Here is a 17,938-nt window from a genome sequence, read left to right as displayed (position 1 = left end):
GTGTTGTGTGCTGCTGTTTTTATCTAAACTACAGCTTTCCAGCTTGAAACCCTTCGCAGATAGTCACTGGACTCCATTTTGGTTGCTTCTGCCACACTGTTCTCAGCCCCAACACGATGATTCACTGCAGTACTAAATGCAGAGTACACACGGTAACACGAACACCCAACTCTGGCTGAAGGAGCCCTGAGGAAAAACAGTCATGTCCTCTTTCTATCAGTACATTCTGAATTGGATGGCTATATCACTGGCATATAAAACTAAAATTGGGGGACTGGCATGATAGGGAAGGAGGTCTAGCTGCTACTTGGGATGCCTGCTTCCCGTAGGGGAGTGTCTGGGATTGAGCCCGCCTCTGTTTCTGATCCTGCTTCCTGCTAACGTGTATACCCTGGGAGGCAGCAGATGATGATTCAAGTACTTGGGTTTCTGCCACCCACATGGAAGACCCAGCTGGAATTCCTGGTTTCCTGACTTCCTACTGGACCAGAACTAGCAGTTGCAGGCATTTGGAGGGTACAAGAGTAGATGGTAGATATCTCTTTCTCTCTCTCAATCTGTCCTTTCACCTTTAAAATAAACAAATCTTAAAAAAAAAAAAAACTAAACTAAAATTGTGTGTTTCTGCATATAAAGTCTATGGTGTCACATGGCCTTCTTGTGACATAGCAAACAATCATGTCCTCATATTTTAATCTGCTGCCAAGACATAAAATATCCTAAAAGGGTCAAAAAATACTGTGAAATCACAGATCATGGCTCTCAGCTAACACTGTGGCAGGCATGGCAGGTGTACAGCTGTGTGCAGCTGTGTCAGATCACAGCTGCAGAACTGCCTTAAAAATCACCACGACTTGTTACATTGTTTCCCTGCCTGTGCCAAAGCCACTGGCCTTAAAGCAGTGCAGAGTTCCACCAGCTTTTGGTTATATAAGAAATATTAACACCCATCAGTCTACAGATCCTAAAATATACATTCAGCAAATCTCACTTACCACATGCTTTCATGTCTGTGTACATGTTTCATTTGGCGCTATCAAAAACAAGTATTCTATTTTTTCTTCTTTTTCTACGCTGTAGTATCCCTTCCCTTTTAGGAAAATATTCAATAATCTTATTAGCTTCAGAGTGCAAGTGTGGCTAACTTCCCATTCCACAAGAGGAAGTATTAGACTTCAGGGATTTTTATGATCCACCTCCTACTACTCCTAATAGTTAAAAAGAAGTAGACGAAGAATTCAATAGATAAAAGGGACATTTTCTTAGAAGACATAAAGACACAAAAAGTCTAGCCACACTGATGAGATGCTTTCTTTCCTTGGAATTCTCCTTTTCAGAGAACTACTTGCACTCACTAATATTTGCCCCTTTTTGAGGCCCTGTTTTGACTTTCCTTTAAAACTGTTAGCTCTTGGTTTCTATAAGTCTGTCTTTCACACAAGGAGAGTAGGGTTTGGCTTCTCCGAGCAGCGCTTGGCAAGCACAGAGGCAGGAAACGCAGAAGGGAATGAGTCTGTCAGACTCATTTTCTTCTCGTTCAAATGTTTATTTCAGATTTGGGAGGAAGTGGAGTGGTTCCTTTCCATTTCCTCGCTCGCCTCTGGAACCAGCAAGTTGCGTGAGGCTCAGAGACCGGCACTCCACCACACATCACACTCACCCGCTCACAGATGGAGAAAAAGACTCTTTCCCAGAATGCACAGCCTTCCAAGCGCTCTGAGGACCATCTCTTTGGGGCTAAGCCTGGAGCCTGGAGCAGAAAAACTGGGATGCTCAGGAGCATCCAACACCTGCTTGCGAGGGCCAAGGGCCATGTTCCCACAGGAATTAGTCCCTAGTCTTGCCACAGGGCACACCTGAGGCCACTGCTCAGCAAGGGGGGGCCGACATAATTTGTAAATGCCACAGTGGGATCTGGCCCCAAGCCAGCTTTCTAAGCTCCTGAGACTCTCTGTGTCTGATACCAGGATGGAACTTTAGCAGCAAACTTAAAATATACCTGTTTCAGTAGTGAAATGATTTCCAGTTCACACTCTGAGTTCTCTAATTTTGTGTTTGTAATGGCAAGCTATTTATCTCAGTGCAGTCACCAGCTCAGCTCTGCAACTTCCTGTACGGTCTATGCGATTGACACAGGTCATTTTTAATGCCAAAGGGAGATAGATGATCAGAAACCAAACTAGAAAAGCTTGTGGTACGTTTACTACTAAACTCTAACAGATGTGCCTGACTCAAACTGCAGGCATCGGGACTGGAGCATAATTTTAGGTACAAATTACTTACTGAGAATATTTATAGACAGAAAACTTCTTCAGCAAAGCAGAAAAAGTCTATGACATTTAACACAGATTATCCTATAGTTTAACAATTGATAAAGAAGCCAAACATTGTAAGTGCATTAATTATGGTTTGTTTAGGAAAGTTTCCAAGACAGAGCGCTTAATCTAATCATGTTTGTTTTGTCAAAGAGTTTGAAAAGATAAAAATACAATCCATTGACTCATCATCTCTGCTCGCAGTTTGGATTTTTTATTTGTATCATTGTTCAGTCACTACTGATCACAGTTCACTAACATCTATATGCACAAAATACATATCGCTACGTGTGACAATATTTATACTTACACATATTTTTATACTCACACATTTACTAGTACAAACCAGTTTTTATATTATATCTACTACATTCTGGATGAACTCCTGAAACTAATTAACCCTTCCATATGTCAGAATTCCCTCCTGACATCCATCCACTATAATACATGTGAGCCAACAGTATATGAGAGAAAGATTATATTAGATACAATCCCAACATTCATTCAGAAACAAAAAGGAGTCAAAATAAAAATTGCATTGCCATCTGATTATTTTAAAAAACCTATTAGTCACTAATTGAATAAGGCATACTAATCGTAGGAGCATAGTGCATAACCAGTCTTTTTAACCAAGGAAAATCAGACTGAAGGGAAGAAAAAAGGGAAAGATAAAGATTGTTAAAGGTCGTGGTGAGGCAAACATTTCTACTTGGAGATATTTTCACTACAGGACACTATAAGCAAGCTAGCCAAGTCATGTACTTCTCACACACAAAATTATATTGTATCAAATTTAAATTTGTTACAATGCCATGTACATTAAACCAGTGATAACGAAAATGTAACTCAATATCTGATCTAGGGAAACAGCAACCAACATTAGCTCCCAGCCACATGAAGTCAATCTCCAATGCCATCCCTGGTGTCAGCTAAACCTCAGCCAGTTTGTCTTCTGCAGGCATTTTTAAATAAATATGTGATTATCTCAATTAGGAAATCTTGAAGGAAGTCTCTGTGATGAGGCAATTTTGTTGCTCATTCTCAGTACCCTGCATTTGCTGTACTTAAAATAGACATTTGTACCAATGTCCTTTCTATTACCCGAGGGGGGGGGGGGGGGAATCACATACACACGAGTCCTTTTTCTTTCAGCTCACAGAGAAGCAACTTGATCCAACCCGAGTTGAAACCTGAGTAGGTCACTGTACACCACGATAAAATTCCCTAATCCCTGAGCCAAATCTCCCTAAGGGGGGCCTCCTCCTGAGCCTCTACTTCCCAGGCTGACTTTTCCATTCGCTCTCTCCTCTTTCCCCCTTTCATTTCCCCTACCTTCAAGCCTTGATATGTGATCCTACGTGGGGGCTCAGGTTTCCGTTTTTACAGCTTAGGCCGGGCTAGCTGTATACATTCCTTTCTTTCTGCTGGGCAGTGATTACTTACCAGGGCTTCGTTTACACTGGTCCAGATGAAAGCCGTTCAGATGAAGGCAAACACAGCCAGGCAGCTCCAGCGGCACCGATATGAAGCTGCACAAGGCCACATTGTGTTCTCGGTGACATTTTGCTGCACACATTTTTATACAGGGCAACCAACTTGTTATGTTACACTACCCTTCAGGTCCAGCAGCTAGACGGGTAACAATACCACGAGATTGGGGGAGGGGTTTTGTCGATGCGGTTCTTGACATTAAAAACAGAAAAATATTAATGAGCTCGAAACCCTTTCGACTCTGAGAAGCCACTTATTAAATGAGGATTGGGGTGCTGTTACATCAGAGGGGCACCTACAGGGTAATTCCACTAAACACGCTGGCACGGTGTGTATGGACATGACTGAAAATTCTGGCCAAGGGTCCCTCACATTGTCCCAAGCCAGAGAGAAAAATAGCATCCCACAGGCAATGGAATCATTTGCTGTGTTGAACTTCTTCTTTAATGCTACTCTGGATCGAAATGACGAGGATTAAAACTACAAATGGTAGGTGGTGATTTGGAAGAAAAAATACCATTTTCAAGAGAGGAAATTCTGTGCACTAAGGTTAATTCCATACTTAGTCCTGCAGCACTGGCTAAAACTTGTGTAATTTTTCCCCTTCACACAATGTTGTTTTTGTTTCTTCCTCACCAGTTCAGACAAACATCTGTTATACTGTAGAAGGACAACTATCTCCCAAACCACGGAGTGCGCCTGCAGCCAAAGTCAACAACACGAGCCCCGAGCTCAGAGCACAGTCAGCCTTTATATCCAGCCGGGATAACATTTCACATGTTTTGATTAAAATTAGCTAATTTGTAACTCTAGAACCTATGAAACTTAAAAACTGCCATCCATATAGATCCCATTAGGCAGCGTTTTAAAGGGCCAGAGCATGCTACAATTTCCTAGCTGCCCTCACCTCTCTCCTCCTCCCTCATTCCCAACGTAAAATGAAATGGAAAAGTAATCTGGAAGTGCTGGGCGGGAGGACATAGTGAGGAAGAACGGTCCCTGCAGACAGTCTGGATTCCACGCTCGTCCACAAAAAAAAAACTTCTCCTGATCTTTTGCTTGTTCTCTCTCTCTCTCTCTCTCTCTCTCTCTCTCTCTCTCTCTCTCTTTTTAACTGTCTGTCATTGGAATCCATGGAGGCACCCATGACAAGGAATGGCATTGGTTTCCAAGGTAAATCTTCCTTGATTTTCCAGTGGAGTGAGCTGCACCTCGAGCTTCCAGGCACTAAGTTCCTCACCCAGAAATAAAGACCCTAATTCCAAAACTTGGGTGGCTGGCTAGGTAAGCACACGCTCATAGGCGCTCAGGCATAGGGTGTGTGTATCCACAAGCCCCCTTTGCCGGCTCCGCACAGGGCACTCTCCATACAGTGGTAGTAACCAAGAAGACGTCAAAATACAATACACTGGACGTAGTGCTCTATCATTTCCCCGCAGTTTTGTCTTTTCAATACGAACTTGAGCAAACCTGACCACGTCACCTGGCAGGAGACGGGGAACACCCAGAAAGCTACTTTTTTTTGTAACTCGCAGAAAGAAAAAATAGAGATTCAATAAAAATTGTTTCAAAAGAAATAAATCCAGAGAGACTCTGAAATCAACCCAGAATAAAACCCTCGCCCAGGCAAGAGCCACAACTTCGTGGGGGCGACGACGAGGGGGTCCGGAGCCGAGCGGCGTCGGGGAGCCACCGCGGCGACGCGAACAGCTGGAGCGCTGTGCGCTGCGCTCGCCACCGCTGGGCACTGCTGGCCTGGCGGGGAGCCCGGCCCGCCGGGAGCCCTCGGGGCTGGCCTCTGCGAACAATGGACAGGCGCCCCGCGCAGGCCGCCCCGCAGAAGCGGTCTTTCGACGGGGCTCGCCGGGGGTCCGCTCCACCCGGCCGGGAGGCGTAGGCGGCCGCGGAGAAGAGCGGGCGGGGGCGGGTGAGGCGAGCCGGCCGCCGGGACCGAAGCCAGCCCCGCGCAGCCCCGGCCGCACCTCGCCCCGCACTGCCCGCGCCTCAAACACCGCGGCGGGGCGTCTCGGGAGCCAGCGGGACGGGGGAGCGGGCGGTGGCGTGCGCTCGCGGCTGCCTCGGCCGCACCGCTCCTAACTTTGGAGGGGTCCAGGGCGCCGCTTCCCGGAGAAGGGGGGGACCCCGCCGCGCACCGGGAGCGCCCTCCGCGCGCCTGCCCGCCGCGGCGCCCCGCCGTGCTCCCCGGGACGCGCCCGTGCCAACCCGGGCTGTGAAAGGTGAAACAGTATGCGCGCCCCCCCACACCACCACCCCCACCCCCGAGCCCAGCCAAGCGCTAGCGTAGCGGATGTCGGAGATGCAGCCGCGAGCCGGCCTGGGCTCGGAGCCCCGGGAGGAGCGAGGTTCCCGGCATCCCGCAAGGCTGACAGGCGCGCCCGGACCCCTCGAAGCCACACAACGAACGGCCCCGCGCAGCGGGCGGGAGAAAGGGCTCCGGCCTCCCAGCCCCGCGGTGCAGAAATACCTTCATCTCCTCGTTGATCTCCCTTTTCACGGGGTGGGCCGGTTTCCTGCTCCTTTTATTTTCCGGAGGTCTCCCCTCTTTCTCCATCTCTGCCATGTTTTTGTGTCTGGTTTCTGTGGAGATGAAATGGCTGCTGCCGCCGCCGGCGCTGGCGGTGGTGGCGGCGGTGGCGGTGGAGGTGGTGCTGATGGTGGCAACGCTGGCGGAGGTAGCGGCGCTGGCGGGGCTGGCGGGGCCGGGGCGCGAGGGGGAGGCAGGCGCCGAGGAGCGGGGTCTCGTCTAGCGGCGGAGCACGTCAGCGGCTGTCACGGGGGAAGGTAGCTCGGGGAGTCTCGGGGATGCCGCCGCCGCCGCTCCTGCTCCTGCTGCTGCCGCCGCCGCCGCCGCCGCCAACGCCGCCGCTGCCGCCGCTGCCCGCGCCGCCGCCGCCGCTGCTGCTGCTGCCGCTCCCGCCGCCGCCGCCGCCGCCGGGCTGCATCCTCGGTGCCCCGTGGAGTCGTCAGCCATCTTCCGCCGCTCGGTCCGTCGGCATGGGCGAGGGGAGCCGGGCCCGGCGCGGAGAGAGCTGCTCGGGCGTGCGCGCGCGGACGAGTGTGTGTGCGCGTGTGTGTATGTGTGTGTGTGTGTGTGCGCCCCGGAGAGCGCGCCAGCCCCGGCGCCCAGCGCCTCCCGCGAGCCGAGCCGGGGGCGGGCCGGGGGCTGGCGCGGGGAGGAGGGGCGGGAGCGAGCGGGACAGGGCGGGGGGCCGCAGGGAGGGGGCGGTGGGGGGGGGTGGGCAGGCCGGCCCCCGGCTCCGGAGCGGGCGTGGCTTCCACCGTCACTGGGCGCGCGGATGCTGCGCGGCTCCGGGGGCTGCTCGCGGCCGCCTGTTCGTCCACGGCGGGCAGCGGGAGGGACGCGGCGCCCCTCTCGGCCGCCACCCCTGAGCGACTGCCCCCCGGGCGCCAGCGCCCTCTCGGACCCCAGCCCCTCTCCCTAGCTCCGTGACGCGGGCTCCCGTGGGTTTGGAGTTGGTTTTTGGGCTCCCCTGTCCTAGCAGCTGCTGGGGAGAAATGAATGGGGCTGAGGGGAGGAGGTTTGGGAGGCTGTGGGAGCGCTCAGGAGAGAGGGCGGGGGACTCGAGGTCGCCGCTGCCCCCCTGGGGAAGGCCGGTGGGGCTCAACGCGTCGGGACGGCAGAGCCAGGCTCGGAGCGGGGGAAGAAGCCCACAGCCCTGACCCCTCCTCAGCTGCCAGGACGGAGCGTCCCCCTCCGGAAGGCCACCGCAGGGCGCGTGGAGGCTGGCGGCCCCTTGGAGAGGTCCCCGCGCCCTGCCCAGCAGGTCCCCAAAGTGCGGCCTCCCGCTGAGCTTGCACGGAGATTGTGCCTCTCAAAGAACCACTCAGCAGTGGGACGTGTCGTCCTACAGCCCCCTGTTCTTTTTTCTTTCGCTTCCCGCTGTGGTCTCTCTCTCTCTCTCTCTCTCTCTCTCTCTCTCTCTCTCTCTCTCTCTCACACACACACACACACACACACACACACACACACACACACACACCCTTCTACAAAGTAACAGCTTTACTACGTGCCCCCGTGCGCACCCTTAATCGGGTGCCCTGGCTTCGGCCGTTTAAGGCTGCAATGAGCGGGTGCCGCCGGGAGCGCAAGGTCCCGCCTAGGGTTCCGACGGGGATCCCGACGCCCTCGCCACGCCCCTGCGAGACCCTCCCCTCGCCGCTGGCTTGCGCTCTGCACCCCCAAGACTTCGCAGCTCGCTTCTGCTCTCTGCGGAGCGGTGCTTGCCCCCTCTGCGCCTGCACAGGGCGCCCCCTCTCTGGTTCTCTGCCCCCGCTGTGTCCACGCCTGGCGCCAAGGTCGGATTGCGTTGGTCCCGCTCTCTGGGTTGAGGCATTGGCGTGAACTTCAATGAGACCCAGGGCCCTGGACGCCCCTCCACGCCGCAGGGGACACATTGAGGTTCCGAGCGTCGGTCGCTCTCCTGCGCCGCGACACTTCGTAATTACCTACCACAATGCAGTGTGGGGGTGTCCATTGTTCCCTTGCTTGTTATGGTGGAGTGTTCATTATGACAGCGGTGGAACTTAAAATTACACATTTTTTTAAGTGCTTGAAAGATAGAATGAATTCGGAGCGGGGCTGTGAGTAAGCGTTCCATTAAGACCTCAGGTTGGCTTGTCAAACGAGGCTCAGCCTGGGTATCGCGTTGCCCAATTTGCATTTTAGCATTGTTTTGTTTCTTTCGGAAACGTCAACTTGAAAATGCTTGGGAGGCTACCCAGGAGGGCTGAGCACCCTCTCTCGCCTCCTCCCGGTGCCCAGGCAGCGAGAGGAAAGCCCACCCCGCTCAGCGTGGCTGCCGGAATCCCGGGCAAGCTGGGCGGCCTGAGTGAGCGCGGCCCAACCGGGCTCCGCGCCTGCAAGGGGTCCAGAACGAGACACTTGCTCCTAGGAAAAGTTAGAATTCCCGGGACTAGTGAGATTTTAGGGAGCGCTCTGCACTAGTTACAGCGTCGTCTATTCCAGATTGTCCCAGGTGTCTGTAGACCCAAGCTGTGCAGCCCACGGCGGACCTGCGACGACCCTGGCAGAAAGGGGCCCTAACCTGCCTGCGCCAACTCCGCCTCTCCCTCCCGCAGCTGTCACAGCAGTCCTGAGCGTATCCGAGTGGGTGTGTATTGCGGTGGGGACTTCCCCCGAGGTACTGTTGCTGGGAGCGGAAGGGGGGGAGGCAGAGGCTCTTACTCTGAATTTCTTCTAGAACATCTGATAAATGATACCTGGGCTGCAGGTAGTCTTCTGTCTGGTCCTCTTCGTCTTTCATGGGGAAAGAGAAAACTTTTTATTTGGACTTCTGAATATTTTAAACTGTTGGGAACATATACAGATGAAAAAAAAAAAAAAACAGCTCTCTTGTCTTTTGGAAACGTATTTAAGTCCCCTCCGTTTCCTTCGGTGCCAGAGCCATTACAATTAATTCACTGTTGTTCGGCTGATATCAAATAACAAGTTCTATACCCCAAGTTCTAAGATACAGTTTCACAAGTTAAGAATAAAATAAACAGAGAAGGTGAACTGCAGCCCAGAGTTAGAATTAGAGGCATCTATTGCAGCCCAGAGTTAGAATTAGAGGCATCTATACTTCCTTGAAAGAAAATGACTTGCTCTGTGATGGTTTAGGCATTTAATTAGAAAATTATGTTAGGGGGCTGCATCTGTTGTAGCCCAGTGAGTGAAACCACTGCTTGTGTCAGAGCAATGGTTGGAGCCCTAGCTGCTCCACTTCCGATGCAGCTCCCTGCTATTGCACTTGGGAAAGCAGCAGAAGATAGTCCAAGTGCTTGAGCCCCTGCCACCCACTTGGGAGACCTGGATGGAGTTCCTGGCTCCTGGCTCCTGGCTCTGGCTTGGCCCAGCCCTGCCTTTGTGGTCAACTGCAGAGTGAACCAGTGGGTAGAAGATCTGTTTATATGTGTGTGTGTGTGTGTGTGTCACTCTGCCTAGCAAATAAATCAATCAATCTTAAAAAATGAGACTCATCAGCCACCTGTTCCTTCACAAGCATATGTCCTCCAGAAAAGTGAGGTGAGAAGATTGTATCACAATCCACAGTGCACAGCTTTAGTGACAACGAAAGCTCAGACCGTTTCTAAGAGGGAAACTTTTAGCCCAGGATGAACTTCAGAACCACGATTGTTACACCTTGTTGAAGACTCTAGGTTTCTTCAAATGTAATGTAGGTGAAGACAATGATCATAAGAGTTGCTGGTGTTTGGACATAGTGTCAGTCATTTACATTGCCTGGAGAACTTCAGAGTGTATAATTTATACTCTATGGGGTACCATACTACATGAACATGCCACAGAAGAGCCACTCTTCTGCTCTAACTTATACGCTCCCAATCGCCAGCATCAGTGCTCGCTCTCGCTCGCTCTCTCTCTCTCTCTCTCTATCTCTATACACACACACATGCTCTATACTCAAGGTTCCAGATATACAATTTTCCCTCTACTACCCCTGCCAGAACAAGCCTGATCTTTCATACCTTCCTCAGATATATTTTCATGACTGCCTTTACTCTTCAGGGCTGTTCTTGGTGTCCTTTCTGGCCCACGTTGTCTAGAAAACACATCAGAGAGTAAAGGGAAGAACTTAGGGGGATCTGACTTGGGCTCTCCACCTCTGGATGCCTCACACATGGTGAGGAATTAATCAGTGTTAGCTGATTGATTAGTATGACCTGGTAAGAAACTTTAAAAACAGGTTTTCCTGTATTTCTTTTTTTTTTAAGATTTATTTATTTATTTATTTATTTATTTGAAAGGCCAAGTTACAGAGACCCAGAGACAAAGGCAGAGGTAGAAAGAGAGGTCTCCCAACCATTGATTCACTCCTCAAATGGCTGCAACGCTTGGAGCTGAGCTAATCCAAAGCCAGGAGCCAGGAGCTTCTTCCAGGTCTCCCTCATGGGTGCAGGGGCCCAAGGACTTGGGCCATCTTCTACTGCTTTCCCAGACCACAGCAGAGGGCTGGATTGGAAGAGGAGCAGGCAGGACTGGAGCCGGAGCCCATATGGAATGCTGGTACTGCAGGCAGCAGCTTTACCAGCTAAGCCACAGTGCCGGCCCCTTTCCTGTGTTTCTTGCTTGAAATGAATGCTATCTTGAAGTAACTCTGCGACCTAACCAAGTAATAGAATCAAACCATGTGGAATAATTGCTATACTGAACAGATTGTAGGAACTGTCTTACTAAATACTCACAAAACCCTGAGAGGTCACATCTACTATTATCTCCATTTTACAGATGAGGAGAGTAAGGGTTATACAAGCTACAAAGGCACAAACTAATAAGTAATGGAATTTGAATTCATAACTTCCTGTCCAATTCTAGCATTTGGAGCTCTTAACAGTATGCAAATTTGCTTTAATGAATTCCTTTAGCAATCTGTGTTTTATTTAATCTAAGGCCCATATTTTCCACATTTAACATCTCCAAGACTATGATGCATTTTACATTCAGTTCTTACAATTATGAATGGTATCTCTTTTTTTCTCAGTGATATGTAAAATATCCGCACATTTCCCAATCAGTGCTGTGCTAGATTACGTTGGATTATGCTACAATAACAAGTCTTCAGAAAATCACAGGGACTTAAAATAGCCCAGATTTATACTTCTTGTTCAGACAAAGTTAGCTAAAGATCTCTGTGACTTTGCAGTGCAGCCATGATTTGTGTGATGACTTGGTCATCATACTTGCACGCTGGTGTGTACTTCCACCATCCCTACCCTTGGAGAAGAGAGAGTGCTAGAGCACCCATCTCACCAGCATTGAATGCTCCAGCCTGGCAGTGACAAATGCTACTTCTGCCTCCAACCCATTGGCTAATATTAGTCACATGGATCTGCACAACTCCTAAGGACACTGGGAAGTTTGATCTCTCTCAAATCCCACAAAGAGGAGGAGAACTAGAGCATGTAACTTTTTTTTTTTAAGATTAATTTATTCATTGAAAGAGTTACACAGAGAGAAAAGGAAAGGCAGAGAGAGAGAGAGGTCTTCCACCTGCTGGTTCACTCCCCAGTCGGCTGCCATAGATGGAGCTGCACCGATCTGAAGCCAGGAGCCAGGAACCAGGAGCTTCCTCCAGGTCTCCCATGTGGGTGCAGGGGCTCAAGGACTTGGGCCATCTTCTACTGCTGTCCCAGGCCATAGCAGAGAGCTGGATCGGAAGAGGAGCAGCCAGGGCTCGAACCAGCGCCCATATGGAATGCTGGCACTTCAGGCAGTGGCTTTACCCACTGCACCACGGCGCCGCTCCAAGCATGTAACTTTTTTTCACCACAAAGGCATTGAAATATGGTCATTAGGATACATTGACATAAATATTAGGAAACTATGTAATTCAAAACACATGTGTAGTGATTAGCCTGTGATTTCTCATCTTCCATCCAAAACATACTTTCGAAACTCATGATAATGTTTAATTGCACAGAACAAAAAATTCTAGAATCAATTTCAGAAAGAAAATTTTTAGAAATGTAGCTGGCGCCGCGGCTCAGTAGGCTAATCCTCCACCTTGCGGCGCCAGCACACCGGGTTCTAGTCCCGGTCGGGGCACCGATTCTGTCCCGGTTGCCCCTCTTCCAGGCCAGCTCTCTGCTGTGGCCAGGGAGTGCAGTGGAGGATGGCCCAAGTGCTTGGGCCCTGCACCCACATGGGAGACCAGGAGAAGCACCTGGCTCCTGCCATCGGAACAGCGTGGTGCGCAGGCCGCAGCGCGCCTACCGCGGCGGCCATTGGAGGGTGAACCAACGGCAAAGGAAGACCTTTCTCTCTGTCTCTCTCTCTCTCACTGTCCACTCTGCCTGTCAAAAATTAAAAAAAAAAATGTAACTGATGCAGTTTGTTTAAAAAGATTTTTTCTTTATTTGAAAGGCAGAGGCAGAGAGAGAGAGTGAGAGAGATGTTTTCCATCTGCAGGTTCACTTCCCAAATGGCTGCAGTGACCAGAGCTGGGCCACACCAAAGCCAGAAGCCAGGAGTTTCATCTGGGTCTCCCACATGGGTGCAGGGCCCCAAGTATTTGTGTCATCTTCTACTACTTTCCCAGGTATGTTAGCAGAGAGCTGCTTCGGAAAGTGGAGCAGCTGGGACTTGAACTGGCACTCATATGTGATGCTGGCATTGCAGGTGGTGGCTTAACCCACTGTGCCACCACACCAGCTACAGTGCAGGGGTTTTAACTGGGATTATAGATGAGCACACAGGGCTCTGGGATCTCTTAAATGATATGTAAAACTTCCAGTGCTAGTTCCCAGATCTCACAGAACTTGTCTGTAAAGCGCACAATAAGCACTCAAGCAAGTAATAAAGAAGAGAACTTTAGGTCCAATCAGCTGACATGGAAGGTTAATATGATAGAGGGCAGGTGTAGGAGCACGGGGTCTGCTTGGCTTACAGAATCGTGAAAGTCCTCTATGAGGAGAGATTTGAGAAAGAAGAAAAGGGAGGACCTGTGTAGAGATCTTGAAATCCTGGAGAAAAGTGTTCCAGCTGATGCTTTAATGGATCTGGAGAATGGATGCGCTTGGCTCCATTCCCAATTTCTCAAATTTCAGGTTGAGAAATTGAAAGATGCCTGGAGTATAGAGAGGACAGTGGTAGGAGAAGGCATGAAAGGAATGCGAAGACCAGAATACACCGCACCTGCAGGTCATGGTGAGGGATCAGGACTTCCAGAGCTAGGCGGACAGACACAGCTGAAAGACACTGCCCTTTGCATGGGAACACTTTAAGTTCTTTCTGGCCCTGTTATTTGTATGTGTGGGTCATCAGGCTCTGCCACTACAACACCAGGTTAATCTATGAGCAGACCCCTCGCTAGGGTCCCCCTCCCTGCTTGCTGCTCCAAGAACATCTTCGCCACCTTTTCCGTGCAACATGAAGACTGTACATAGCCCTCCCAGAAGGACGGGGGGCTCCCTCAGTCATGGGGGTATAAGAAGCCCCCCTAGCTCACAGCTTCCAACCTCCAGGTTCCTTGCAGGAGAGTGAGGAGCGTTGTCCTTTGCAGTGGGGCCTTGAGCTTATCATTTCATCTTTTCATCCCTTCAGTGTTAAGATGAGCTTAATAGAGTTGAAGATGTTGTGATATTGCATAGTATCTATTTCAATGAACCAAAAATAAGCAGCACACATTTCGATAAACAAATGTGCACTATTTATTCTTCTGAGAATCATTATTGTTTTACAGGAGACTTACATTTATAAACACAGCCTAATACAGATATGTATGCTAATTTAAGGAAACCTGACACAAAGAATAATTGCCTACCTAATAAAATTGTTTTTCATTTTCAAATTAATGTACACTAGGATTCCTTTTAATAGTATTTTCAAAAGTATAATACCATTAATTTATTTGTTTTTTTAATACCATCAATTTATAAAAATGAGATTTTCGTGTATACTTTTAAGAATATTCCAACAATGCCTGTTGAGATAAACATACTGGTACCTATACATTTAAGAAGTCATTTCAAGTTATGACTTTTAAAATTTATTTGTTTGTTTATTTATTTGAAAGTCAGAGAGAGAAGAGGCAGAGAGGTCTTCCATCCGCTGGTCCACTCCCTAGTTGGCCCTCACGGCCAGAGCTACACCTCTCTGAAGCCAGGAGTCAGGAGCTTCTTTCAGGTCTCCCATGCGGGTGCAGGGGCCCAAGGACTTGGGCCATGTTCTGCTGCTTTCCCAGGCCATAGCAGAGAGCTGAATTGGAAGTGAAGCAGCTGGGTCTCGAACCGGCACCCATAGCTTTACCCACTGTGCCACAGTGCTGGCCCCAAGTTATAATTTTTAATTCATATTTATCAAAGTAGAAATCAAAGCTCAGTATTTATTTACTTCAAACATCTCTATGTTCAAAAATTGTTGAACTCAATTATCAAAGTGCAAATCGGAATATATGTGGATTAAGCCTACAAAATTAAATGAAAACCACTCCAAGTAAACACAACAATTACTGATTTAGAGCAAGGCCAGTCATCATCACTTGTATTTGGTGGATACTCAAAGGCAGGCATAGGAGTCGGAAAGTTGTGCAGTGGAGAGAAGAAAGAGAAATATGTCAGGTGTTCTCTGATTGTAGTTGTTGGGGTGGAGAAGCCAGAAGAGGACGAAGCAAAAGTCCAGCCCACCAGAGGCAGAGCATCCAGTAGGATTAATGTGGAAATGATTTGGCTTTCTCTGATTGCTCCTAGTTGCATTGGAAGTAATGATAAAGGAATCAGGAAGCTGGTAGGCATTGACCAAGTCTTAACAACCATTCTTGTTGCACCCAAAGATGGTGCTTTGTCCTCTCTGGCTTGTTGCTGCCAGGATCGGAATTCTGTCATGGTGTATGAACCAACCATACCTCATTGGTATAGACAGTCTCTCAAGTCAAATAGAAAATAATTGAGCTTAACTAAAGAGAAACTAGATCAAGATGTAAAGCAGCTTCCATTTATGCTGTGATAACATTTTGATATATTAAGTGTTTTGTTTTATTCGTGCCCTCTAACTTCTTTCTACCCCATGTAGTCATTCAAACTAGACTTTGGCATCCATTGCTTCAGGATAAAAATGTTACAAAGGGAATTCACAGAAAAACATAAGTTATCATGACTTGAATTTTAAAATGGACCTATGCAATTCAAGGCCCAAAAAATCATTTGAAAGGGATTTTTCCTTTGAGTCTGAAAAGCTCAAATTTTGTATATGAAGACCTAGTGACTGGTGCCGGTGCTGTGACAGAGCAGGTAAAAATAAAATCTTAAAAAAAGAAAAAAAGCTGCCGTCTGCCGTGCCAGCATCCAATAGGGGCACCAGTTTGAGTTCTGGCTGCTCCACTTCTGATCCAGCTCTCTGCTATGGCCTGGAAAAGCAGGAGAAGATGGCCCAAGTCCTTGGGCCCCTAACCCCGTGTGGGAGACCTGGAAAAGGCCCCAGGCTCCTGGCTTCAGAGTGGCACATTTCTGGCTGTTGCAGCCAGTTGGGGAGTAAACCTGCAGATGGAAGACCCCCCCACACCCGTCTCTCTCTCTCTCTCTCTCTCTCTCTCTCTCTCTCTCTCTCCTCTGTCTGTGTAACTTTGACTTTCAAATATATAAATAAATCTTTTTAAAAATGGAAAAAAAAAGACCTAGTGACCTGAAAGATTCAGATTATAAAGTTAATGTCATAAAAATTAGGTTTAGAAAAAGAAACAATAGGTCAAATCTGAAAATCTTAAAAAGCATGCTTCTTTGGGGTTGGGAGAGAGAAGGAGCAAAGAAACTTAGACATTGCATGGAGCTCCCTGTAGTTTTCCACCCAGGTCCCAGTGCCTGGGATAGTTGGGAGTTGGGGGAACTACCAGAATAGGTTTGAATAAATATGAAAGCAGGCAGCAGAGAGCACAGGTGACTCACGCCTTTGGAGACAGAGCCCATAGCAGCAGTAAGCATTACAGAATAGACCACCCCAGTACGGCCCAGCCAGGCACAGTGGGTAGGTGTAGTACAAGGAAGGAACCTGGGCAGGAGGGCCTGGGCTGGCTTTAAGAGTCTCTCCACTGCAATGTATATGCCTCCTAAATGACTGAGAATGGAATAGATTGCTCAACTGGAGAAGTCCAGCCCCCGTGATGTTCAATCAGACTCTCAGGACTCATCTCAGGGGTACCACTTGGAGACTTGACTGTGGCTGAGGAGTAAACACCACCCACCCTCCCAACCCCTCTCCGATGCCAGCCAGCTGAGAAAAGCATAGAGGCTGGATAAAAGAGAAGTCCAAATCAACTAAGATTATCTGCAGATTTCATTTCCAACTTCTCATACAGGAGTCTTGTCAGAGTTAGTCCAGTTGTAAGAAAATAAAGTTGACATATATCAAATACTTGAGGTCTTTACATGGATATTTGTAAATTTTGCTATGACTCAATTTTGCTTTTCAGCAATTTTTTGACTCCTTAAGTAAATTTGGGGCATCCTCTGTCTAATTATTTAATATATAAATAGTATCACCCAGATGAAATCCTTTCTTTCAGGTTATGGTCCCAAAGAGATGTCATATTAAGACCAACTTAAATATAGAACACTTTTCGGTAATTAATCAAATTCTGATAAAAACTTAGTATTTGAGTTATTGCAAATTTCCATTGCCTTCCTTGATGAAATTCATTGATGAAACCAGCAGTCTTCTCTTTATTTGATTTATATAGATACTAATGTAGGCTTATAATAATATATTTCCTTTAGATTTATGATCAAATGCAATTTAAATCTTTGAACCTCTGATCTTTTGCATCAAGTACTGAGTATTGAACTCCTTCCATGAGCCAAGTATTTTGCATCCCTATTTCACACCTTATAAAAATGAGCCTGAGCATGAGATCACTCTATCCTGTGACCAATCTGGTATAAAAGTGCCCAGTTCACCAACTCCTACGTGGGTAATATGCTTCCCTGATACTACACTGTTGTTCCTCTTTGCTCAGCCCTTCCAACATTTTTGGGTGGGAGGGGTAAGGAGAGCATTGCAGAGGTGGTGAATAATTTTAATTCCTTATTTTTTTAATATTCTTTTTCTCCTTTACACATGGCCATTATGTACACTAAAACAGCTAGAGCAAAATCCTCAACCTTTTAAAAGTAACATACCACATTTTAATATTCTCCAACCAAATAGGGTATTCAGTCAATGGTTACAGCTGATTGATATCTATGTTTTGACCTGCCTCCTTTGAGAAACATTACATGTAGTAAAAAACATTTTTCTATCACAGAAAATTTGTCTCCGATGTGCTGTTGGGCTATAAGTTGTCTCTTTATTACCTCCCAGAGGGAGGAAGTTGAGTGGAAAAGATTCTGCAGTTTAACTATGAGAGAACATTACACATTTGAGTGGAAGGAAAAAATCCATCAAAAGCTAAGTAGATAAATGAAGGATTCCATCATAAGTCCTGGGACATGGACTGTGTATTTGTTTTTGTAAAAATTGCATCCAAGCTATTAAATCTGTATCCCAGATGCTGACGAAGGACTCTTGCTTCTACCAGTCTTGTCCTTTCCACCTGCAGCTGAACTCCTTTTGGAGGCCTCCTTGTGAGAGGGAGCTGGCAGGA

General features: G+C 48.1%; 1 protein-coding gene across 2 annotated transcripts in view; it reads right to left on the bottom strand.

Annotated features, from left to right (window-relative positions):
* SOBP (sine oculis binding protein homolog) overlaps window positions 1-6,573 on the bottom strand; it is a 165,702-nt gene extending 159,129 nt beyond the window's left edge. The window contains exon 1 of one of the 2 annotated variants that reach the window (XM_062186576.1): window positions 6,292-6,573. In XM_062186576.1, the coding sequence (XP_062042560.1) occupies window positions 6,292-6,387 (96 nt within the window). In that variant the 5' untranslated portion in view covers window positions 6,388-6,573. The remainder of the gene's footprint in view (window positions 1-6,291) is intronic. The other variant, XM_062186575.1, reaches the window with a different exon arrangement.
* Between the last annotated feature and the right edge of the window lie 11,365 nt (window positions 6,574-17,938).

The sequence above is a fragment of the Lepus europaeus genome, chromosome 3, assembly GCF_033115175.1.
Source record: "Lepus europaeus isolate LE1 chromosome 3, mLepTim1.pri, whole genome shotgun sequence".
Lineage (NCBI taxonomy): Eukaryota > Metazoa > Chordata > Mammalia > Lagomorpha > Leporidae > Lepus > Lepus europaeus.
The sequence above is the reverse complement of the archived record's forward strand: the minus strand, read 5'-3'. Positions and strand labels throughout refer to the sequence as shown.